The 24,893-nt window shown below is 53.8% G+C and overlaps 2 protein-coding genes across 2 annotated transcripts in view; both read left to right on the forward strand.

Annotated features, from left to right (window-relative positions):
* The first annotated feature begins 1,256 nt into the window (after positions 1 to 1,256).
* E2F4 (E2F transcription factor 4) lies at positions 1,257 to 11,154 on the forward strand. The gene is made up of 10 exons (XM_066582515.1): positions 1,257 to 1,467; positions 3,628 to 3,737; positions 4,789 to 4,950; positions 5,210 to 5,253; positions 5,937 to 5,998; positions 6,071 to 6,311; positions 8,067 to 8,225; positions 10,414 to 10,461; positions 10,539 to 10,583; positions 10,660 to 11,154. Exons 1-10 carry the CDS (start codon positions 1,345 to 1,347, stop codon positions 10,770 to 10,772), a joined length of 1,107 nt encoding a protein of 368 aa, XP_066438612.1. The 5' UTR covers positions 1,257 to 1,344; the 3' UTR covers positions 10,773 to 11,154.
* A 6,522-nt stretch (positions 11,155 to 17,676) lies between these two features.
* Positions 17,677 to 24,893, forward strand: part of ELMO3 (engulfment and cell motility 3) — a 32,328-nt gene continuing 25,111 nt past the window's right edge. The window contains exons 1-2 of the mRNA XM_066583824.1: positions 17,677 to 17,811; positions 24,697 to 24,793. Coding sequence (XP_066439921.1) covers positions 17,687 to 17,811; positions 24,697 to 24,793 — 222 coding nt within the window. The 5' untranslated portion in view covers positions 17,677 to 17,686. The remainder of the gene's footprint in view (positions 17,812 to 24,696; positions 24,794 to 24,893) is intronic.

Consider the following 24,893-nt stretch of genomic DNA (forward strand, 5'->3'; position numbering starts at 1 on the left):
GGAGGGGTGCAGATCCTCCCTTTACACCTCCCCTCACTGGTGGAAGTGGGTCCGGTGGGGCGGAGGGGTGCAGGTCCTCCCTTTACACCTCCCCTCACTGGTGGAAGTGGGTCCGGCAGGGCGAGGGGTGCAGGTCCTCCCTTTACACCTCCCATCACTGGTGGAAGAGGATCCAGCGGGGTGCAGGTCCTTCCTTTACACCTCCCCTGACTGGTGGAAGAGGATCCAGCGGGGTGGAGGTCCTCCCTTTACACCTCCCCTGACTGATGGAAGTGGGTCCGGTGGGGCAGAGGGGTGCAGGTCCTCCCTTTACAACTCCCACACTGGTGGAAGAGGATCCGGCGGGGTGGAGGGGTGCAGGTCCTCCCTTTACACCTCCCCTGACTGGTGGAAGAGCATCCGGCGGGACGTAGGGGTGCAGGTCCTCCCTTTACACCTCCCCTCACTGATGGAAGTGGGTCCGGCGGGGCGGAGGGGTGCAGGTCCTCCCTTTACACCTCCCCTCACTGATGGAAGTGGGTCCGGCGGGGCGGAGGGGTGCAGGTCCTCCCTTTACACCTCCCCTCACTGATGGAAGTGGGTCCGGCGGGGCGGAGGGGTGCAGGTCCTCCCTTTACACCTCCCCTGACTGGTGGAAGTGGGTCAGGCGGGGCAGAGGGGTGCAGGCCGTCCCTTTACACCTCCCCTCACTAGTGGAACACGGATCCTTGCAGCCTGTAGGTCAGGTTCATGGGAGTGAGTTACGTACGGGCCGCGGTCGGACGCCTCCACTGACATCCATGGCGGCCGTCCATGCGGACTCTGTGGTAAAGCAGCACGCTGCAAAATACACAATTTGTACCCTGGAATCTGCCGCTCACATCCGGTGGTGCGGCCGGCCGGGCCGGTAGGTTACATGTCTGATACGTTTCAGGAGCGGAGGAGACGCCGGAGCTTCACGAAGACGTGAAACATACAACCGCCATGTTCTAGTAGTGCGGATGGGTCTGCTGGGTCTGCGGGCAGGAGGATCTGGAAAGGATTGGTGCCGGTGTGGGCAATGGAAGCTGTTTGGTCCTGGGAGTCAGCAGAGGAATATGTGGCTGTTCTTGTGAGTCGCCGGCGGATACAGCAGGGGGCGCTGCGGGACCCCCTCTACCGTCCCTCACATCCGCTCTGCCGCTGGGGGCGCACTTTCTCCCCGCTCCCTCGCATCCCTTCCCTCCTTCTCAGCTCGCACTTTGTAGACGCTCCCTGCTCCTCGGCCCCGCCCACTGCTTCCCGGCGTGCTTTGCGGGGGTAACGGCTGAAGCTTGCGGTTGGAGCAGGTGACCGGAGGCCCCGCCCCCGCCTCGCGGTGCTGTCATGGCGGATCCCGCTCAGCTGCCGGTGACTCCGAGCCGCCACGAGAAGAGCCTGGGGCTGCTGACCAGCAAGTTCGTGTCCCTCCTGCAGGAGGCGGAGGACGGCGTGCTGGACCTGAAAGCGGCAAGTCTGCGGAGGAACTGCCCCGCCGCGTGCACAGCCCCCCCCCCAATACACAACTGCCCCGCCGCGTGCCCAGCCGCCCGCATGCCCTGCCCCCCCAATACACAACTGCCCCGCCGCGTGCACAGCCGCCCGCATGCCCTGCCCCCCCCCCAATACACAACTGCCCCGCCGCGTGCAGAGCTGTCCTCTAACTGCCTCTCTGGCGCCCCCCGGTGTCCGGGGAGATTCACGCCGGCCGTTATTGTTTGTTTTTTCATTCCTGAAGTTGTCCCAATTTTCCCGTTTTTTTTTGTGTGATTTTTATTTTATTTTTCCCTTTTGCGCAGGTAATAAGCGGCCGCCGGGTTCTGCGTGTTTTATAAAGGTTGCCATGGTTACAGGCAATAAAAACCGCGTGCAGTTCTATCAGCCGAGCGCCGTCTCTCTCAGCGCGGCCGCGGACGGCGATGCGCAATACTAGAATCGCAACAAAACGGGACGCCGACAACTTTTTTTTGCGTGGACTGTTTGCCTGATTAACCCCTTAGTTCCACCTCCTGAGTGTCCGGGGGCCGATCCTGCAGCGCACAGCGCGGGGGGCCGATCCTGCAGCGTACAGCGCGGGGGGCCGATCCTGCAGCGTACAGCGCGGGGGGCCGATCCTGCAGCGTACAGCGCCGGGGGCCGATCCTGCAGCGTACAGCGCGGGGGGCCGATCCTGCAGCGTACAGCGCGGGGGGCCGATCCTGCAGCGTACAGCGCATGGGCCCAATCCTGCAGCGTACAGCGCATGGGCCCAATCCTGCAGCGTACAGCGCGGGGGCCCGATCCTGCAGCGTACAGCGCGGGGGCCCGATCCTGCAGCGTACAGCGCGGGGGCCCGATCCTGCAGCGTACAGCGCGGGGGGCCGATCCTGCAGCGTACAGCGCCGGGGGCCGATCCTGCAGCGTACAGCGCCGGGGGCCGATCCTGCAGCGTACAGCGCGGGGGGCCGATCCTGCAGCGTACAGCGCCGGGGGCCGATCCTGCAGCGTACAGCGCCGGGGGCCGATCCTGCAGCGTACAGCGCCGGGGGCCGATCCTGCAGCGTACAGCGCCGGGGGCCGATCCTGCAGCGTACAGCGCCGGGGGCCGATCCTGCAGCGTACAGCGCGGGGGGCCGATCCTGCAGCGTACAGCGCGGGGGGCCGATCCTGCAGCGTACAGCGCGGGGGGCCGGCTGCTTCTCCCCACTGTTTAAGCCCCGTTCGGTTGTCACGGCAGCCGGGGAGCTTCTGAAGACGCCCGCAGCCAGTTGCCTATTGAGCCGTGCCGCTGGCACCACTAGATAGACGGCACAGGCCGGTATAATGCAATACTCCGGTACTGCGTCGTACTGCCGCAGCCATCAGACCCCCCCCCCCCTTGTTCTCGTCTCGGGGGGGAGGGGATATAATGTAATAACTAAAAAAAAAAAAAAAAAAAAAAAAAGGCCTCCCGTATTTATAATAGTCAAACAAAACCCACAAACGCTTCGGTGTCGCGGCGTCTATGAAAGAAGCGCCTCATTTATGGCACACGGCGGCCGTCCCCCAGGGGGCGCTCACAGCGCGGTTTATTTGTTTGTACTATAAGATGTACCAACAGAAGCCGCCGGGCGCCGCGCCAAACCTGAGCCGCCGCGCCAAACCTGAGCCGCCGCGCCAGCGGAGATACAGGAGGAATAGAAGGGTTGATTTCAAAAGTAGCGAGGAAAAAACAAAAAGGAAAAAAAGGGGGGGGGGGCGTCCTGAAGGGGTTAAAAAGAAACACACGCAAATTGTTTAAAATACTTTATTTCCATCTACCAATCGTCCGGTGACTGGACCCTGATCGCCGTGTTACCCCCCCCCCCCCCCCCCCCGTATATAACTCCTCCCACACCCTGCCCCCACCCGGTGTATCTGCCCCCAGCCCCTCGCTGTGTGGTCCCTGCTGCTCATAGCGCCCCCCCCCCCCTCTGCTACGTGTCACCCCATCGGGCGCTGTATACAATCACTAGCGCCCTCTGGCTGTGGGGAGGATGGAGTGCAGTAAGGACAGGCGTGGTGCTGCGGGCCGGGGGGCTCGTTTATACCCGGCACAGCTCCGTGCCCGCGGGCGGCAGCGGTCAGTCTGATGGGCGGTTCACATTGCTCATGCCCTGTGTTTGTCTCCAGGCCGCGGACACGCTCGCCGTCAGACAGAAGCGCCGCATCTATGACATCACCAACGTGTTGGAGGGGATCGGCCTGATCGAGAAGAAGTCCAAAAACAGCATCCAGTGGAAGTAAGGGCTTAATGACTGCGGGGTCCAGGGGCTGCGGGGTCCAGGGGCTGCGGGGTCCAGGGGCTGCGGGGTCCAGGGGCTGCGGGGTCCAGGGGCTGCGGGGTCCAGGGGCTGCGGGGTCCAGGGGCTGCGGGGTCCAGGGGCTGCGGGGTCCAGGGGCTGCGGGGTCCAGGGGCTGCGGGGTCCAGGGGCTGCGGGGTCCAGGGGCTGCGGGCCGCCTTCTGGGGGGCTGCGGGGTCCGGGGGCTGCGGGCCGCCTTCTGGGGGGCTGCGGGGTCCGGGGGCTGCGGGCCGCCTTCTGGGGGGCTGCGGGCCGCCTTCTGGGGGGCTGCGGGCCGCCTTCTGGGGGGCTGCGGGCCGCCTTCTGGGGGGCTGCGGGCCGCCTTCTGGGTGGGCTGCGGGCCGCCTTCTGGGGGGCTGCGGGGTCCAGGGGCTGCGGGGTCCAGGGGCTGCGGGGTCCGGGGGCTGCGGGGTCCGGGGGCTGCGGGCCGCCTTCTGGGGGGCTCCCTTCATTTTAATTTGCTGTCTACTGCCTGTTCTCATGTGCTCAGTCCTGCTGTGTAATGTCCTCTTTGGTGGTAATATTTGGGCTACAGAGGGTTAGAGGGCAGTGAGTGACTCTAGTGACATCCGTAGCTGGTGCTTTACTGTACAGGCTGTGGAGCAGCCACCGCAGGAGCTGGGGCAGATCGGTTCCTGCCTTGGGGGGGTGGGGGAATACAGGTATTCTAGCGTTGCTGCTCCACTTCCCTTTGGGTGAAGTTGATGGACCTCTCTTCCATCTGTACTGTGACTCCAGGGGGATGTTTCTCCTTGTGGAGAGCGCCACAAGGATGTAGGGAGTTCTATCAGCCGTGCAATGCTCCCTGGGAAAAAAAATATGCAAATGAGTGATGGAATAACCCAAATGTAAAAAAAATGCGTAGAGGAGGGGGAACTCTGCCAAGTTTGGATACCCATCTGGGGTGGTATAAGGGAGGAGCATCCACCCTCTCTCAGGGGGTGGAGCCTAACTGTAGCGCTGGTATCTAATCCCAGTATGTTTACTTTAGGGGGGTCGGTCCTGGCTGTAACACGCGGGAGATCGCGGACAAGCTGATTGACCTGAAGGCGGAGCTTGCGGACCTGGAGCAGCGGGAGCAGGAGCTCGACCAGCAGCGCATCTGGGTGCAGCAGAGCATCAAGAATGTGACGGACGACGTGCAGAACACGGGATATCCTTATGGTGGCGCCGTGGCTCTGGGGGTGGAGGGAAGGACTACGCCGCACACCGGATGATAAGGGTCCTAGAAGGAACTCCACCCAGAACCGCATCCTCTGTGATTTCTAGCTCTGATGGGGTTGTCGGGGGTCTCTGGGCCCACTGAGGTGTATGTGGGGGGCACCGGGGTCCTGGGGGGGCGCAGCTATTGCATCGTGTTATAGAAGAAGCCGCTGCTGTTACTTCTGCAGGCCGTTCCTTAACAAGAGCACGCTAGCGTACCTGACCCACGAGGACATCTGCCGCTGCTTTCGAGGTTAGTCATGTGACTGCTGCCCCGCTGCATCAGGACTTGTTGGCAGAGTATATGTATGCAGCAACGGCAGGGCTTGCAGCGTCATGTGGGTACGGGGGGCTCCACCCCAAGTACATACACACCTGTACTAGTAACGGTCTGGGTGGTCCCGTCCCCCCTGTACATACATACCTGTACTAGTAATGCTCTGGGTGGTCCCGACCCCCCTGTACACACACCTGTACTAGTAATGCTCTGGGTGGTCCCGCCCCCCCTGTACATACATACCTGTACTAGTAATGCTCTGGGTGGTCCCGCCCCCCCTGTACATACATACCTGTACTAGTAATGCTCTGGGTGGTCCCGCCCCCCCTGTACATACATACCTGTACTAGTAATGCTCTGGGTGGTCCCGTCCCCCCTGTACACACACACCTGTACTAGTAATGCTCTGGGTGGTCCCGCCCCCCCTGTACATACATACCTGTACTAGTAATGCTCTGGGTGGTCCCGCCCCCCCTGTACATACATACCTGTACTAGTAATGCTCTGGGTGGTCCCGCCCCCCCTGTACATACATACCTGTACTAGTAATGCTCTGGGTGGTCCCGTCCCCCCTGTACATACATACCTGTACTAGTAATGCTCTGGGTGGTCCCGCCCCCTCACCCCCAGTCCGTAGATACCTGTCCTTTGTTTTTCAGGAGATACTTTGCTGGCCATCAAAGCTCCATCGGGCACCTGCCTGGAGGTCCCAGTTCCAGAGGTAAGTCTCCGTTCTCTCTGGTGGTCTGTGTGTGGTGGGCTCCTTAGATCTGATTCTTATCTACTTCTTCAGGGGGTCAAAGGCCAGAAGAAGTTTCAGATCCATTTGAAGAGCTCCACCGGGCCGATAGAGGTGCTTCTAGTGAATAAGGACACCTCCAGCTCCCCTCCTGTCGTTGTTCCCGTCCCTCCACCTGACGATCTCGTCCAGCCGCCTCTTGCGGTGACCGGCGCTCCTGACCCTTCACCACCCACTCCACAGGAAGCTACTGAAAGCAGAACCCTGACATCTGCTGAAGCAAGTCCTCCTTCACGTGAGTGGCGGGTTGTGTCCTACTAGGGGTGGGTAATGATGTGAGGCCCTGGCACCTCTGCTGGTGCCTCACCCAGCCTGTGCCCACGTCATGTGCTGGTAAATCTCTATGTTCCCATTCTATTAGGTTATAGGGCGTCACAACTATACTAGACCAAAACCATGGGGTGCAGCGATCTTTTTATGGGGTTCTGGTAATGTGAGGCTGCTCTTTAGGCCCTTGATATCTGTAGCCAGTGGAGGAAGACATTTAGCCCCAAAACTTGTAGTAAACTGTGTCCCCTGGTGCAAAGATAGTGGGTACAAGGGCAGAGGCAAGTAGTCCCCGGGTGCAGACATGTCTTCTCCCTCGTGTCCGCCGCGCTTTCCTCCCCCGGGCGCAGACAGGTCTTCTCCCTCGGGTCCGCCGTGCTTTCCTCCCCGGGCGCAGACAGGTCGTCTCCCTCGGGTCCGCCGTGCTTTCCTCCCCGGGCGCAGACAGGTCGTCCCCCTCGGGTCCGCCGTGCTTTCCTCCCCGGGCGCAGACAGGTCGTCCCCCTCGGGTCCGCCGTGCTTTCCTCCCCGGGCGCAGACAGGTCGTCCCCCTCGGGTCCGCCGTGCTTTCCTCCCCGGGCGCAGACAGGTCGTCCCCCTCGGGTCCGCCGTGCTTTCCTCCCCGGGCGCAGACAGGTCGTCCCCCTCGGGTCCGCCGTGCTTTCCTCCCCGGGCGCAGACAGGTCGTCCCCCTCGGGTCCGCCGTGCTTTCCTCCCCGGGCGCAGACAGGTCGTCCCCCTCGGGTCCGCCGTGCTTTCCTCCCCGGGCGCAGACAGGTCGTCCCCCTCGGGTCCGCCGTGCTTTCCTCCCCGGGCGCAGACAGGTCGTCCCCCTCGGGTCCGCCGTGCTTTCCTCCCCGGGCGCAGACAGGTCGTCCCCCTCGGGTCCGCCGTGCTTTCCTGCCCGGGCGCAGACAGGTCGTCCCCCTCGGGTCCGCCGTGCTTTCCTGCCCGGGCGCAGACAGGTCGTCCCCCTCGGGTCCGCCGTGCTTTCCTGCCCGGGCGCAGACAGGTCGTCCCCCTCGGGTCCGCCGTGCTTTCCTGCCCGGGCGCAGACAGGTCGTCCCCCTCGGGTCCGCCGTGCTTTCCTGCCCGGGCGCAGACAGGTCGTCCCCCTCGGGTCCGCCGTGCTTTCCTGCCCGGGCGCAGACAGGTCGTCCCCCTCGGGTCCGCCGTGCTTTCCTGCCCGGGCGCAGACAGGTCGTCCCCCTCGGGTCCGCCGTGCTTTCCTGCCCGGGCGCAGACAGGTCGTCCCCCTCGGGTCCGCCGTGCTTTCCTGCCCGGGCGCAGACAGGTCGTCCCCCTCGGGTCCGCCGTGCTTTCCTGCCCGGGCGCAGACAGGTCGTCCCCCTCGGGTCCGCCGTGCTTTCCTGCCCGGGCGCAGACAGGTCGTCCCCCTCGGGTCCGCCGTGCTTTCCTGCCCGGGCGCAGACAGGTCGTCCCCCTCGGGTCCGCCGTGCTTTCCTGCCCGGGCGCAGACAGGTCGTCCCCCTCGGGTCCGCCGTGCTTTCCTCCCCGGGCGCAGACAGGTCGTCCCCCTCGGGTCCGCTGTGCTGTCTTCCAGTCCTGTGTTTTTGTTCCCAAGTGTCATATCACGGAGGACGCTGCATCTTTGCTACTTCCCTTTATGCTGCTGCAGCGTTTGCCATCTTTAGAGATTGTCGCGCTCATGAAGGTTTTACGATCGATCTGCACCGACTGATGGGGCTTATTTTTCCCACAGAGTTACCCATGTTGGACTCAGAAGTACAAGATAAAGGACGGAGTCGTCTTCCAAGTGTGGACACTTGTCCCCTCCAATCTTCAGCCTCCCTGGACAACAGTTCTGACCTGCCAAATTCTTCTACCTCATTTCAGCCAATCAAAACTGACCCATCAGACGGTGAGTAGCGAGAGAAGAGCCCCCGCCCGTGGACAGTAGGCGAGAGTTGGGTGGTAGAGCGGACAGTATAATTGCTCGCCCTTTCGTCTCCCGCTGTACTGAGCACTTGCCTTGTACTCTCTGTAAACGGACAGGACAGTGCGGAGGGGAGTAGGATAGCGGAGGAGTGGGCGAGCAACTATGCAGCCTGCTCCACCACTCCACTCGGTGCTCGCCTGTCACTAACTTGCCTGCCTACCCGACCAATGTAAACCAGGCCTTACTGCGCCACCGCATCATTGAGGGGCCCCATTTAAGCACCATCACAATAACCCTGGTATTGGTGTTCCCTGAGGGTCCCCATTTACAATGCCATCACATTACCCCAGGTATTCGAGTGCCCACATTTACAGTGCCATCACGATACTCCTGGCATTGGTATTTTCGAAGTGCCACTGCTAACAGCGCCATCACAGTATTCGTGTTTGGTATCCCTGGTATTGGTATTCTCAGAGTGCCCCCACTTACATCACCTTCGGGAAGGTCCCGGGTAGTACCCGACCGATTGCGGTATGGTCCGATACGGCTCGCGATATAAACACATTGCTTTTAATGTTCACATGAGAGATTTTTCTCTTGGTCCGAGAATTAAAAATTAGCTGCATGTCTTATTTTTGGGTGATTCTGTTTCAGAATTGCCCATTATTTCCTATGGCAGCGGAAACCATCGCTCTGCTCATGGCTGCCATGTTCTGTTTTTCCTATTTGTGCAACATGCAGTGCTTTCTCGCAAAACGGATATCACGCGTGTGTGAACGCGCCCTTAGAGGGTCCACGTTAAGCAGTTGGCGAGCAGCCGGACATGTTGTTACAGTGATCGCTAAATTCCCTTTTACTCGGGACGATCGTTCTGGTTGTTGGCGCCCCCGCGGGGTTGTGGGTGATAATCGTCCCGTGTAAGAGCAGACACTGATGAGTCGTTCAGTTTTCGGGCTCATGCCCACGAGCGAAGCGGGAGTACCACAGAATAAAACAAAAACGTGCCTCGAGTGATCGTGTTTCTCCACGTGGATTTACAGTTTCGCTTCCTTTGATATCAGTGGAGCCCTCCTGCAGCGAATCCGCGGTGAAATAGAACATGTCACTTTTTTTTTTTTCTTACACTTGCGGAAATCCGCGGTACAAATCCGCATGTGTGTTTTGGAAGGCAGAAAGCTATTGGCTTCAATAGAACCATGCCACTGCGCAAATCGTGATGCAAATCCATCCGTGGGCATTCGCCTTTAAACATGCTTAAATCCGAACGACCGTCATTCAGTGTAAACGGCAGCCGCTCAATACTGAACAGCCGCTGCTTACAGTGAATGGAGAGGAGTGGGGAGAGAACTCTCCTCCTGCTGCCCGCTTCCTTGCTGACCGTGCTGTTAGCGATACTCACCCCTATGTAACAGCTCCGCAGCGAGTAGGCACGGGGACGGGCTCCGCGGGGACGGTCGGCGCGGGGACGGTCGGCGCGGGGACGGTCGGCGCGGGGACGGTCGGCGCGGGGACGGGCTCCGCGGGGACGGGCTCCGCGGGGACGGGCTCCGCGGGGACGGTCGGCGCGGGGACGGGCTCCGCGGGGACGGTCGGCGCGGGGACGGGCTCCTCAGCGAGTAGGCGCGGGGGACGGGCTCCTCAGCGAGTAGGCGCGGGGGACGGGCTCCTCAGCGAGTAGGCGCGGGGGACGGGCTCCTCAGCGAGTAGGCGCGGGGGACGGGCTCCTCAGCGAGTAGGCGCGGGGGACGGTCTCCGCAGCGAGTAGGCGCGGGGGACGGGCTCCGCAGCGAGTAGGCGCGGGGGACGGGCTCCGCAGCGAGTAGGCGCGGGGGACGGGCTCCGCAGCGAGTAGGCGCGGGGGACGGGCTCCGCAGCGAGTATACAGAAATGTAACAATGTAAAAGCAATGAAAAAAATTGCCTGGTCGTGAAGGTCCAAAATAGGCCGGACACTAAGGGGTTAATAACGGCCAGCATGTTCCAATGTGTATGGTAGCAGTGACAGAACAGTGAAGATGGTCATGCCCCTCCCCACCCCCTCCTAAAGCTCCGACTAGTTGTGTATTAGTTCGGCGGACCGGACTGACTAAGTAGCTGAGCCGGCCTGAACCCGCTGGTGGCGACGGTGAGCAGGCGATGCAAGATGTCTTACGTTTCTCTTTTCCTTTCAGTGCTGGAATTGCCCACAGATATCTCCGACCTATTTGATCCCACGAGAGGTAAGTGATGTCATGGTGCCCCCTAGGGGTGAGGACTCCTCGGGAGCATCCAGTAAACGTCTTGTCTTGTGCTCTAGAATGCATCACATCGGACCTTCTGGAAGAGTTGATGTCCTCTGAAGGTAAGTGCTCTGCGCTCCACCCATGCGGCAGCGCCGTCCTCCTGCGCCGTCTGATAGCGGCTCTTCTCTCTTCCAGTGTTCGCCCCTCTGCTCAGACTTTCTCCACCTCCCGGTGACCACGACTACATCTACAACCTGGATGAAAGTGAAGGAGTCTGCGATCTGTTTGACGTTCCCATCAACCTTTGATCTCTGGACTCGGCCTGGCGCCCCCTTGTGTATATGGACGTAGATTGTTTCTCTACATGAAGAAAATTGTCTATTTTTGGATTTGTTTGGAAAAAGAGAAGAAGTTATTTGTGTATTGCAGAGTGGCACAGATGATGCCCACCACCCGCCTGGGTCAGAGCCCGTTGCTCACAGATGTTCGTGCAGATCCCCGTCACGGTGGCCGACACTGCCCGCTTAGAGAATTGGCCGTCTTGGATGAATGTGGATATAAAAGAGTTATTTTTCTACCGTTCTGCTCTCGCTGTGCTTCATGTTCTGTTTGTAAGCGTCGTATTTCTGTGGTTTTCTTACCATTTTGGCCAGTAGCACACTACGGAAGTAAAAGCCATGCCTGCCGCTGCTCCTGCGTGTTTTTGTGGTTGCCGGTTGTCCGCGTCCTTGTACAGCTGACATGACAGGGCCGTGTACAGGACCTCTGCAAGGACCATTGCTCTGCTTTGTGCTTCAGACGTCTCCTTCCTCCTACTAACAAGTCATTCTCATTGCTATGTTCCATATGACGTTGGCTGCAGCCCCCCACCCCCGGGGTCCTGGTCTTTATAAGCCTGCAGCTCACTTTGGTTTGGATTTATACCTGGGTCAGGAAGGGTACAACTGCTTCTTGGGAAGAGCACCTAGCCTTAAAAGGTCTGACATTGACCTGCAGGAGTATTGCCTTCCACTAGGTGGTGCTGTAGAGGCCTTGTTCCATCTTCCAATTTGCATATTTCCCAGAGAAACATGCATAGCTCAATAAGTCTCCTCACATGTCCGTGCTCGCCCTAAGGAGAAACCATACCCTTCCTGACCCACATCCACAGGCCTCTCACCAGCCAAACCAGCAACCTGCCGCACACTGATGAGGGGCAAAAACCCCGAAACACTCTGTACACTGCTATCTCTTCCTTCTGGAGAAGCCTCTGGCTTTGGTTTATATTCCTGGTCATTGTTACAAGGCTTGTTAAAAGTTCTGACATTGACTTGCAGTAATGTTGCCTTCTGATAGGTGGCGCTGTGGAGCCTTTGTTCCATCTTCCTATTGGATTTAGACCCGGCATGATTTTATTCCACAGACACATTTTCTGCCAATCCACGTCTTGCGGGCGAATCTGCAGCGGAGCCGTTACTGGTTTCACTTTTGCAATTTAATGCAGTGAGTACCCTATCACAGTGGTGACTAAGAGTAAAAGGTTTATTTTTATTCAAACGATTAAAATATACACATAGGGGCACAACACATAAAACAAAACAAAAGTGATTTAAAGGACGTGGTGTGGACCATCCACCCACACCATAGGTAGTCACTCAAGGTAAGTGTTTAATCACACTCTTATACGTGTGGGTGTCAGAGAAATGCTCCAAGTGCCTGGCGTGCAAATACATACTTAAAGGCAATTCCTTTACCGCAAATGCCACAGGCAAGAAATATGAAATACGCGATTTCATAAATTGCCTATCTACACATGTAGTCTATTTGATTACATGTAGTTGTAAAAAACAATATATTGGCAAAACGCGACAGCAACTGCGACGGAGAATACTGGGCCATATTGGCAATATAGAGAGGAAAGAGATCACCTCCGTAGCATCACATGTTTGGGAACAGCATAACGGAAACGCCAAATGCTTAGCATTCCAAGGAATTGAAAGAATAAGATCGGACGGCAGGGGCGGCAATCTTGACAGCCTGCTGCTTCGCAAAGAGGCCAATTGGATTTTTCGGTGTGAAACGGTACAACCAGTCGGTCTAAATGAAATCCTTTCATTCAATTGCTTCATTTGAGATATATCGGGTCTTTCGAGTCTGATAATTGTAGTCCTGGAAAACTGTCATCCAAGATCGTCATGTAATATAAGTACGTGAGACCACACGTGATGGTCCACAATTTATCCCGAGTAATTTTACAGGGAGTAATTTATCATTTATAGACACTTCTTATCTACATCAATCGTTTATTCTACTTACCTGAAATCCTCTTGGGTCACAAACGTAAAATTAAACAAGCATCCCAACATACATTATAGTATATATGTAAGGACCACTAAATACAACTGACACTGTACACAAGATGTCTTCCAAATGACTTTAATGAGCATGTGTTCTTGTGTCTATCAACAAGCCCCCTGAGCAATGCACTGTTATTTTGCGGCACCCGCGACCCCTCCTCGTTTTAGGGTCACGGATACACCCATTGTCACTAGTCCGGATGTCCCTTATAGTGAGGGATACATCATGACAAACCACCTAGTCCATTAAATATAAAGGGTCATGGGAAATAGAAAAAGACATCGTGCAAATACCGGTCCGGGAGAAAATTCCATATTTACAACACGCCCACATGAAGTAACAAGCGTCATGACATCGGCACATGCGGCGTCGTGACGTCTCACAACGCAGATTAGGACTCCTTACACTGCTGAGGCCCGTATGCATCCTCTGGGAATGTACGTCCTGACGTTATGACGCCGGACGCCATACGTCATGACGTCACCCCGTACCCACGTAGCGGTGCGGTCCATGACGGGGGGCGGACCCCCCTTTGCGTTTCATTGACGTCCAGCACGCCCCGTTGCAATGATAGCAGCGGGTTGGCTGGCGTCATAGGTGGGCGGCTTACATGATCCCGGGCCGGCCGCGCTATGCGCTCCGACTCGAGCCACGACGGCACGATGATCGGATGTGGCAGTTGCGGGGCTGACATGTCCCTCGGCCTGCCGCCCTCCCTCTCTCCTCTCTCCCCTTGCGGCAGACGACCCCAAGTCTATGGTGCATGCCACGGGGCCGACACGCCCCCTGGCATATAGCCCGACTCCTATTGGCCGTTTGACACCGGGGAGGCGTGGCTGTAACGACGGGCCCTCTTTGACCCCTCCCATGGTCCGACTAATATGTATACACACTGTATCGATCGTGCCCTTACCGGACGATCGCATATACAAGTCACTATCCTCCATACACACTATACTATTTGGACCCTACATCCGGAACCAGACCTGAGTGTTAGTTCTCATCAATAAACTATCCCCCTTTCCCCACATAAATGTAAACAATAAGGTGTATCCCACCCTGATAGGTTAATAGGTCAGGCTACACGCCCCTGGAGGATGGACTTGGACAATATAAGGCAAGCACTGAGCATACAGAGCTCATTCCCTAGCCTACCATCCGGGCTACGGACACCAGCTTTGTTATTTTTTCTTGTATCCATCCTTCTCTTCTGTCAATTTTGACACTTTGGGCAAAGAAACTCGGGCGGGTATCTTTAGACTTTTTCTATACAAAAGAGCCAGAAAATTGACTAGCTCACCTTCACATTTGTAATAGGAAAAGTAGACTTGAATTGGGGGAATACCACAAAGGAGCGAGGTGTGTGCATCTCCCTCTTTGGGAAGCGCATACCCCGAGAGAAACGGAGACAAACACCTCTATAGCACTGGTACGACGCCCCACTACGCATATTGCATGGGACGCCGACCAGTTGGGTGACTAATCTTAAAACGGAGACTTGCCACATACTCTACTCACTCCAACAAGCATCTTCATGTTCATGTGAGGATTTGAGTTTTGAGGCTTTACTCATCCCGTTTCTTTAAAAGAATCGCACGAGATACAATTGTACTCAATGTCACTTTTGGACGTTGAGGTGAGACATCTCTGATGTCCTACATCGTGTCTTACTAAATACGAGACACTTAGCGATTCAGGACCTCACTCCAAGTGGTAATTACCCCTCATTGTCTCTGCTGTAACAGCTGGTCCTCCAAAGATTGGGACATTAGTTTCTTTACGAACTGGTCTATTTAGACCCTCCAATATCGTTAGCAATATCTAATCTCAACTCATACTGCTCCTGATGATCCACTCAAATTTGAGCGGTGAAACGCGTCGAGCAAAAAATTGAGCAACAAACCTCTGGGTAGTAAACCATTGAGAAATTCAATACGTAAAGGGATCTTGGATTCCTGGGGTTGAGTATGTTTTAAATACGACCCCTATCAATAGAAGGGAGGTTGCATTCTATCTTTGGGAGGCTCACTCACTGGCAACTTTGCAATATATCTTACATCCTCAGAATCTTTGAGAGATGTCTCCCTTGGCATAGATCAAATCTCGTCCCCCTATTCTTGAGTCAGACGAGTATTCTGCTCGTCTCTCTATTTTGAGTTAGACGAGTATTCCTAACCCTCCTCTCTTGTAACGAATGTGAAGAAACACACATCTGAGTCACTACAATTGAATTTGATGTGTGGGTTACACAATAAGGAGAAATAATAACCGGAGACATTCCATCTATATATCCGGTGCGCGAATCTATCCATTTAACTATAAAACAGGACCTACGGCCATTGCGAGCCAAAATTTCTCTGACACCCACACGTATAAGAGTGTGATTAAACACTTACCTTGAGTGACTACCTATGGTGTGGGTGGATGGTCCACACCACGTCCTTTAAATCACTTTTGTTTTGTTTTATGTGTTGTGCCCCTATGTGTATATTTTAATCGTTTGAATAAAAATAAACCTTTTACTCTTAGTCACCACTGTGATAGGGCAATTCTAGTTAAATTTGGAGACTTCCACTCTGCCTCTTCTGTGAATCCCTTAATGCAGTGAGTAAAATCTAGTACGGGTGCGGCCCCCAAATGTACCTGTAGAACGGGTGGATTTGTCTGTGGTCTGATATTGGGTCATGTGGGATTTCACCTTTACATTTTCCCTCCTTTCCGCTTTTTACAGCGGGGCGGAGAGAAACTGCTGGAATCATTGCCAAGGCTGCTGTGATCACAGGACTTTAATAACAAGTAGTCACACAGTTGTTTACTTCTGAGTAAGCTACTTTGCTTATTTTAGCTATATCCCCTGGGGAGGAGGTGGTGAAGGGGGTGCAGCATGCAAGCCCCCAGGAACACCAAATTAGTATCAGCCGCTTATAACTGCCGTTCAGAGTTCCAATATCAGTTGTGTAGAACGGGTTAGGAGGAACATGATGGGCTTCTTCCTGCACCCCTCGGGGCTGCGGTGTCTTCTGTACCAGCTATGGTCAGATCTAGAGATCGGAAAAGAGTGACCCAAGAGGTGTATCTACAGCGTTGGGGCTCATTCACATACTCTGTGGGGTCTCAGTGATAGAAGCCGATTCCCAACGCCGTATCTTTGGTTCTTATTTTGACCTGCAGGGGGTGTTTTGTTAAGCTGGAGCGAACAGATGTCATTGGCTGCCTGTGGCGTCTGTAGTACAGCGCCTCACAGAGAAGATGGCGCACCATGAGGAAATCGGACGCAACTCAACACCGATAAGGGCTCGTTCCCACAAGCAGGAGTTCACGGCGTATTTCGCACGGCCGTGTTATACGCGGTAAATGGTTTCATTGATCCATTCACAGTAGCGTGTAAATATGTGCGTGAAATCCTGCTGCGACATGTTGAGTCCATCCCGAAGAAAAATATTAGCAGTTCAACCCGCTTTCCCCCCAAAAAAGAAAAAAAACCGCTTTCCAGAACTACAGCTCACCGCGCAGATAAACGAGCCCGCACAGCGTCCAATCAGCAAAAAAAAAAACTGTTACACGTTTTGGAATACGGAGATGGAAAGCAATTTTTGTGTCCCCGTCCTCGTACTGACCCGCGGGATGAAGGCTGTAAGAATTAAACCCACCCAAAATGGCGCACGTGCATTTTTATTCATTACCCTTCCCTTAAACTTTTAAAAAGTTTTTTTCCATATTCTACGGTACATTAAAATGTACGATTCATCAAACCCTCGTGCGAATTACAAAGATATGACTCTTAGGCAGGGATGAAAAAACCTCGGTCAGCAAGGGGTTAATAGGGGACCCCTATTCCAACACTGGTGGGTCCTGCAAGATGGTTCCTACATGTTTTGCCCGGTGCGGTCGGCTGAACTCATCAGGGGCCGAACCTGAGGAATGTTAGGACGCGGTCAGGATGGTTCATGCCCCTCCCACCCAGATAAATAGCAGCGGACGGCCGAGAAGCAAGCAGCGCAGGTGACATCGTAACAGCGGGGACCGGAGTACCCCTGCCTGACCGCACACAAGAGCTGTTCGCACCCTTAAGGGTCCTTCTACGGGGGCTGATAAATCGATCAGATTCTGGCATCCAGAGAGGATCTGAATGATCATCGCCCCGACCGAAAGACCAACGAGAATCCTGGCGAGTGTGAACAGGCAGGGTCATCTATGAACGACGGCCTGTTCACTGTGAATGGCGGTGGGTGGCCGGAATGATCTCCAGTCCGCTCCGCCTCCATTCACTAGCGATGAGCCAACGGTGTAAAGGCACAAGATCGATGATCGCTGGGCCGACAATCGGGCATCCGCGCCCCATAGGTCATCCCTTGTAAAATGGTCCTTAGCGATGACTACTTAGAGCGACCAATCGGACAGCAGTTGTTTTTTGCGCGATGCGAGAGTGAGTGAAAGCGCAGAATTATGAACCAATGGTTTCCTTCACATTTGCCATGTTTTCACTCATTTGATGTTGCGAAAAAAATCTATTGTACCGCGCCCGATCGTTCTACGAGAAAACCGCAAGGGGCAGCGATATTTTTGGGAGAAAAAGCTCTGATGCTCAAAAATTGCGGGGAAAAAAAGTCGCGATTTTCACGCTGCAAGATCCCGATCGCCGGGTGAAGGAGCCCTAAACCTTTGATTCTGTGTATTTCGAGTTCTGTGAGTGTCATGACCCGTGGTGCAAGAATTACGCCAATGTGTACAAAACAAGATCGTGCCTGGCATAACGGCGCCCGGGCGGTGCCAGGACGGGAGCGGCTGTCTGGGCAGCTCCTACTGAGGACACCTGGGTGCTATGTCCTGCCTTGTCTCTGCACAGTGTGGTCGGGCCTGCAGGGGGCGCTGTGTGCTGCAGCACATGGGCCACTCCCTAGAAGCCGTCTTATCTGGCGTCCAGGAATGCAGGCTTGTTGTAACCCGTCTCCTCCCCGCCGCTCCGCCGGCCTCCACCTCTCTCTGCCGCTCCAGACTGTCAGGAAGCAGGTAAGGAACGCTCCAGCTATGTAGAGAGAAGGTGCCCGGTGTCTCCGGTGCCCGCCGCCCGCTGTAGACCATCTCCTATCCTTCTGTCCCCTCTGTCTGGTCTCTGTCCGGTCTTCATTTGCTTTATCGTTAATTTAACCCCTTAATGACGCGGCCCTTTTTTTTATTTCTGCTGTCAAGTTTCAAGCAATCCGAACTCTTCTGCTCTCGGCGGCTCGTGGGGTTATGGCCGGTGAGCCGGACTATTTAATGTACCATATAATGGACTGCTCAAACATTTCACACAAGTCGACTGAAATAGAAAAAAAAAAAACAGTATCGCCATCTGTAGGGGCTCTAGATTTACAGCGTACACACTGCAGCAAGAAGGAGACCAGAACTTTATTCTGCGTCTCGGTACGATGACTGCGACACATTTAGGTGTATCTGCTGGGCTGTTTTTTAAAAATGTGATCTGTGCAAGCATGGAGGCTCTACTACCCTGTTGTACTGCCTCTAGCTTGGATACAAGATGTGATACAGACGGGCATGGAGGCTCTAGTACCCTGTTGTACCGCCTCTAGCTTAGATACAAGATGTGATACAGACGGGCATGGAGGCTCTAGTACCCTGTTGTACCGCCTCTAGCTTAGATACAAGATGTGATACAGACGGGCATGGAGGCTCTAGTACCCTGTTGTACCGCCTCTAGCTTAGATACAAGATGTGATACAGACGGGCATGGAGGCTCTAGTACCCTGTTGTACCGCCTCTAGCTTAGATACAAGATGTGATACAGACGGGCATGGAGGCTCTAGTACCCTGTTGTACCGCCTCTAGCTTGGATACAAGATGTGATACAGACGGGCATGGAGGCTCTAGTACCCTGTTGTACCGCCTCTAGCTTAGATACAAGATGTGATACAGACGGGCATGGAGGCTCTAGTACCCTGTTGTACCGCCTCTAGCTTAGATACAAGATGTGATACAGACGGGCATGGAGGCTCTAGTACCCTGTTGTACCGCCTCTAGCTTGGATACAAGATGTGATACAGACGGGCATGGAGGCTCTAGTACCCTGTTGTACCGCCTCTAGCTTAGATACAAGATGTGATACAGACGGGCATGGAGGCTCTAGTACCCTGTTGTACCGCCTCTAGCTTAGATACAAGATGTGATACAGATGGGCATGGAGGCTCTAGTACCCTGTTGTACCGCCTCTAGCTTAGATACAAGATGTGATACAGACGGGCATGGAGGCTCTAGTACCCTGTTGTACCGCCTCTAGCTTAGATACAAGATGTGATACAGACGGGCATGGAGGCTCTAGTACCCTGTTGTACCGCCTCTAGCTTAGATACAAGATGTGATACGGGCGGACATGAAGGCATACTGGTTCTGTATGGTATCCTGCTGTATATCGCTCCACATTCACTATAACTGAACCTCTAGATCGTGCAAACTCCATAGACTGGAAGTTGGTGTCCCAGAAGGTCCCATACATGTTCTCTTGGTGATAAATCTGGTGACCGGGCGACCACAGCAGTGTGACAATGTTGTGGGGGCTCCTGGGACCCCCTTGTGTGTGCGGCCGAGCATTATCCTGCTGGAAGCCATGAGAGGAACACATGTGGCTGCAGGATGTCCTGAACATATCGCTGAGCTGTCATTGTCCCTCGTACCACCACTAGGGGTGACCGACTGTTGTATGCGATGGCCCCCCAGACCATCACACCAGCAGGGGGCAGTGTGCCGCTCCACAGCAAAGGCAGGATTCATTGCTGAAGACAACCCAGTTCCACTCTGAAGTGTCCAGTTTCATCGTTAACAACACCATTGCAAACGGAGGTGACGGTGGGTGTTAGAAGCCGTATATGTAATGGGGGCTGTGAGACCAAATGCTCTCCAGCTAAATGGTTCCAAGATACACATGGGTGTAACAATGGCGCCCCCTGTCTCTGGATGGCGGACTCCGGAACAGTTAGAGCTGCTGGTGTTTGTTGGACGATCAGACGCTCCTCTCTACTGGTGGTCTGTAGGGGGCATCCTGAGCCCGGTCACCCTATGTGCCCCCATCCACTATTCCCAACACCTCCTAACAGTCTGGTCAGAAGCTCGTCTCTACTGGTGGTCTGTAGGGAGCGCCCTGAGCCCGGTCACCTTGTGTGCTTTCACACATCCACTGGTCCCAACACCTCCTAACAGTCTGGTCAGACGCTCCTCTCTACTGGTGGTCTGTAGGGGGCGTCCTGAGCCTGGTCACCTTGTGCGCCTCTATCCACTGGTCCCAACACCCCCTAACAGTCTGGTCAGACGCTCCTCTCTACTGGTGGTCTGTAGGGGGCGTCCTGAGCCTGGTCACCTTGTGTGCCCCCATCCACTGGTCCCAACACCTCCTAACAGCCTGGTCAGAACGGCCGGTGGGGACAATTCATGGATATGACCATCCAGCTTCCCACATCCCAATAATGCGCCCCCCCTCTGGTAACGGGGTGAAGTCTCTTCTCTGCGTCGTAGAGGCGTCTAGTGGCCAACAAGCTCTATAAGTGGAAGAAGAGGGAACTACAAACAAGGAGCCTGCGAGAGCCTCTTATAGGCCAAGGGGGGAACCAACTTTAGGGTCTCCGGTGACAAGACCGTTCATCTAATCACCACAACTCCCAGCATTTACAGATCTGCCTGAGATGGAAGCGCGGATCGAGTTTGGTACCAAAACGACAACTTCTTCTGCGGGACAGGAGTGTTTTTGACAAAGAGTGTATACATTTTTTTTTTTAGAAACAGAGTGACCAAAAAAAATTAATTCCGATGTTGTGTTTTGATTTTTTCTGATGACATTCACCGTACGGGATAATTAATGTGTTATTTTGATAAATCGGACTTTAATGGATGCGGCAATAGCAAATATGTTTTTTATGTTTTGGGGTTTTTATTTTAAACTGGAAAAAGGGTATTTTTTGAACTTTTAATGTTTTACGTTTAAAAAAAAACAAAAAAAAAACCACTTTTTTTAGTCCCCCAAGGGCTCCCACACTTCTGCGTCTTTTGTTAACCCGATTGTCAATGGGACTTTCTAATGTTAAAAAAGCATCGCACAGAAATTGTGAAGCACAAACTTGTGATGTGTTTTTAACATTAGAAAGTCCCATTGACAATAGTGTTTCAAATAAAGCAAGTGTGTGGGAGCCCCAAGGGGACTTGAACTTGTGATCATTTGATCGCTCATACAGTATAATGCAATACCATAGTATTCTAACAGGCAGTTTATCAAGATTTGCTACAGGCACAACTTGATAGGCAGTCATACATGGCTGGCCTGGGCTACCATGACAACCAAATATCATCTCTGTATCTCATCACAAGGGGGCTGTTCGGGAAGCCTGAATACTGATTGGGGGAGTAATATACTTTTGTCAGACTTGACAGTGGGATTTAAAAAGTTATCAGCCAAGGTAAGGGTGATCACTGATTGCAGCTGTAGCGGGCGGCTGGGTGTCAGCTGACACCCATATTGTTTGGGGTGGGATTGGCTCCATGCAAACCGCTAACCTTCAGGAGGTAACTGTACATCCTTTGGGTTAAGGGGTTAAGGACCTTCCCTTCCTGAAGAGGATGAGGAAGGAGATGCAGGTGTAGCGTTGTGCGGTGGGCAGAGGCGTAATTAGAAGCTCTCGGGCCCCCACCTCCCATGTGCTGTTTATAATACTGGTGTCTTATATGATAGAAGAGTCTTTGGGCCCCCTAAGGCTCCAGGGCCCGGTAGCAACTGCTACCCCTGCACTCTGCATTGCTACCCTCCTGGCAGTGGACATCACAACGCTTAGTCCTTCCTGGTAGTCCATTAAGGGTTAATCCTAAATAGTTCTTCCCTAAGATCACGGGAAACCATTCCAACAGCAGCGAGAATCGGAACTACTTTTTTGTAATGCTCCATCGGGGAAAAGCAGCCGGTGCTCGATAACTGCTCAACCACATGCAGAGATGTCCATTGGCAGAACATTGGAAGACGGAGGCCGCCACATTGACCTGAACCGTGGTGAAGGCTGCGGTGTGAGATCTGCGTTTCTTCCATGCTTGGTTTTGGGCATGAGTCCACCTCTGGGGTGACTCTGCATTCACTCCATGGACATAGATTTCTGCTCTTCTCCTCCATGGCTCATAACCAGTAGACATTGTTGTCAGCTGATATCGTCTGCACTTGACCATACTTGGCCATGGATGCTGAGGGAATGTTGGTCACTTACAAAGAAGACATCAGAAGTCCATACTTGGAGCAATGACTCCACCCCGATCCAGCGTATGTAATCTCGCGGACTGAACCGTCTTACTATACCCATGCGTTGCTCCATATACACGACTGGCCATATTAATAGCGTAACGGGCATTTTTGCAAGAATTTTTTTAAAATTAAACACAAGTGAGTTTGTAAGCGGAGTGTTGAGTCACTGAAGTTTAGTGTGCTGGTCACGGGTGAAGTCTTTTGTCTATGCTCCTCTAAGGATGGAAGGGGGGTTCGAGGATGAGTCCGTCTGTGTCTCCATGATTACCAGGTGGGGCAGAGTATAGCAGATTATTTGGAGAAAGCATGCACCCGAGAGCCTCCATACAGGCTGTGGAGAAAGGGAAAGAAGTCCTAAGGACCGCGAAGCATGGCAAGTTCCCTGAAGCCCCAAGCCCCAGAGACTCTGCTCTTTCCATGAGTTCCACCTGCTCTAATAGTACGGATGCGGCTATCAGCAACTCAGCAGTAAGCCCGTTTTGTTTTACTCCTGGGTCCAAGTATCACAGTCCAAATCTTCCCCCATCAAACAATGATTGTCGAGAAGGTATCTCACACCTCGTCTCCAATGCTTCTGAGCTCCGGAGAACACTTCATACTGGATGTAATAGAGGAAGTTATTGTCCCCACAGAGTGTCTCCGTGTGCCACGTCTAGCAGTTAGTGAAGCGGGGACGAACATCTAAGGTCCACTGATTGTGGCAACCAAGCGATCAAGGAGAAACCCTTGGAGGACACTATGACCCGACCTACCGGTAGACCCCCGACCCCCCAGATGCTACCACACCCGTCAGACAATCCTGGGAGGGCGACGCTGTCCGGCAGCCTTTACACTTCCTTGATGAAAAGCTTTATAAGCCAGTAAATCAAGATGAAACTCCTTCAGATAGTCCCTGGTGGTCCCAGTGTGTTTCCCCCTCTACTACCTGGGACTTTATTAGGAAGTATACATGTATGTAGGGTGTAATAGGCCATATACAGCAGACATGGTTCAGTAGGGCGCTCTCTATTGGTCAGGTGGGGAAGTATTAGGGCCGTTCCAGGGACAGTAACTTCCTGTATGACATCCAACATGGAGTGCTCTCTGGAGAGCATCCAAACTGTTCGTTATCATTGCCTTATTAATGACAAGTTGGGTATTACAATCTAATTGCTTTGTATTACATGTTCTCTTGCAGTCAGGGGGAGCAATTCTGCAATTGTGTGAATGTTATTTTTCCTCTGACGTTCGCCTTGCAGAATAAATAATGCGTTATTTTGATAGTTCGGACTGTTAAGGCGCGGTGATACCATTTTTTTCTTTTGATTTTTTTTTTTATTCTGAATACGGGGAAAGTTGTTTTTTTTTTCACTTTTAGTATCCTTTTTTCATAATAAGAAAAAACTTTATTTTTCACTTATTTTACATTATTTCCCATAGGGGACTTAAACTTGCATTTGTTTGATCGCTCATAGAGTATAGTGCAATACCATAGTATTGCATTATACTATGTTCTGACAGGCAGTCTATCAATCTACAGTCATATCTTGATAGGCGATCAGCAATGGTAGCCCGCTGGGATTTCAGAAGGCCCCCAGCTGCCATGGCAACCGATTTCATCGTGGAGGGGGCATTTGGTACCCCCGAACTGTGATCAGGGCATTTAAATGCTGCTGTCAAGATTTTAAATGCTGCTGTCAAGATTGACAGCGGCATTTAAAGAGCAGCTGTGATAAGTATTACCACGGATTACAGCTATTGCTGGCGGCTGTCTGCTGTGACACCTGTCACCCGCCCTGTATGTAGCGTGTCCGGCCCTTGATCATGCTCCATACAAACCCCGAAGCTAGAGGGCGCTCATGTAAACCCAACATGCAGTTCTTCCAGAAACCACTGGTTGAGCTGCTGCCAGCCGCTAGCCATGTGGGTTTTCTGTTGTGGAGTGGCCACAACGACTACGCTGTGTGAAGCTTATAGCCTCCGGCACACTATCTTTCTTGGGTCCGTGTGTTGCCTGTTCTTGGACAGTACATGGACCCAGTATAGCCTGTGGGGCCCCTATGTGTACCACTACGTACCGCACTGGACCTGCACTGTAACCTGCAGCAAGTACAAGTGCAGCGCGACAATAAGTGACAATCCCAGTGCAGTTGCTCCGTGTCCAGACGTCTTATTAATAGGGGAGTCCAGGTCCTCAGAGATTTACTGCAGATTTCGGATGTTCCTCTGTGGAGGAAGAGAAGCTACAATCGCTCTGTAATCCCAGCAGGCAGCAGTTAATAAAACATTGCCGACAAATCACATGACTGAAGCAATCTTGAATAGCTTTTCAATTTGCCCCGTGCATCACCGCGAAGCGCGGTATCACCCTGATTTTCTGTAGTCTAGTAGTCACCCCAGCTTTATAGTTGCAGTGAAGCCATTCTATGCATGGAGATGAAATCAAGCAGTGTAGGTTATGCAGAATCATGATGGAGGCGCACACAAATGCAGATGATGCCAACCTAATGTCTGGACCGGCATCACCAATGTCTGCGACCTCTAGGATGCCAAGTTCGCCCCAGGCAACTGGTGATGACTGAATAAGGCTGTAGGACATCTGATGTCTCAAAGTGGGTTGATATAAGTTTGTAACTCTTATCTTTCAGTTGTACGCTGGGTGCGATCATGGAGCCGGCGAAGAATATAGTGAAGATTGCAATCCAAATGATGGGCGCCTACCCGCAACTCATTGAGCTGAACCAGGTGACCTTATATGTGTCTTACATGCAAGGTGCTCCACAATCAGCGCCCACACACATGCCATCAGTACTGAACACACAAATCACACACTTCTCCCCAGGTC

This window comes from Eleutherodactylus coqui, chromosome 11 (assembly GCF_035609145.1).
Source record: "Eleutherodactylus coqui strain aEleCoq1 chromosome 11, aEleCoq1.hap1, whole genome shotgun sequence".
NCBI lineage: Eukaryota > Metazoa > Chordata > Amphibia > Anura > Eleutherodactylidae > Eleutherodactylus > Eleutherodactylus coqui.

Bases quoted from the DNA above. Each gene is read 5' to 3' on its own strand.
- E2F4 (XM_066582515.1), top strand. From the start codon at position 1,345: ATGGCGGATCCCGCTCAGCTGCCGGTGACTCCGAGCCGCCACGAGAAG. The intron at 5,999-6,070 runs GTAAGTCTCCGT...CTACTTCTTCAG, and splicing joins TGGAGGTCCCAGTTCCAGAG to GGGGTCAAAGGCCAGAAGAA. The intron at 6,312-8,066 runs GTGAGTGGCGGG...TTTTTCCCACAG, and splicing joins TGAAGCAAGTCCTCCTTCAC to AGTTACCCATGTTGGACTCA.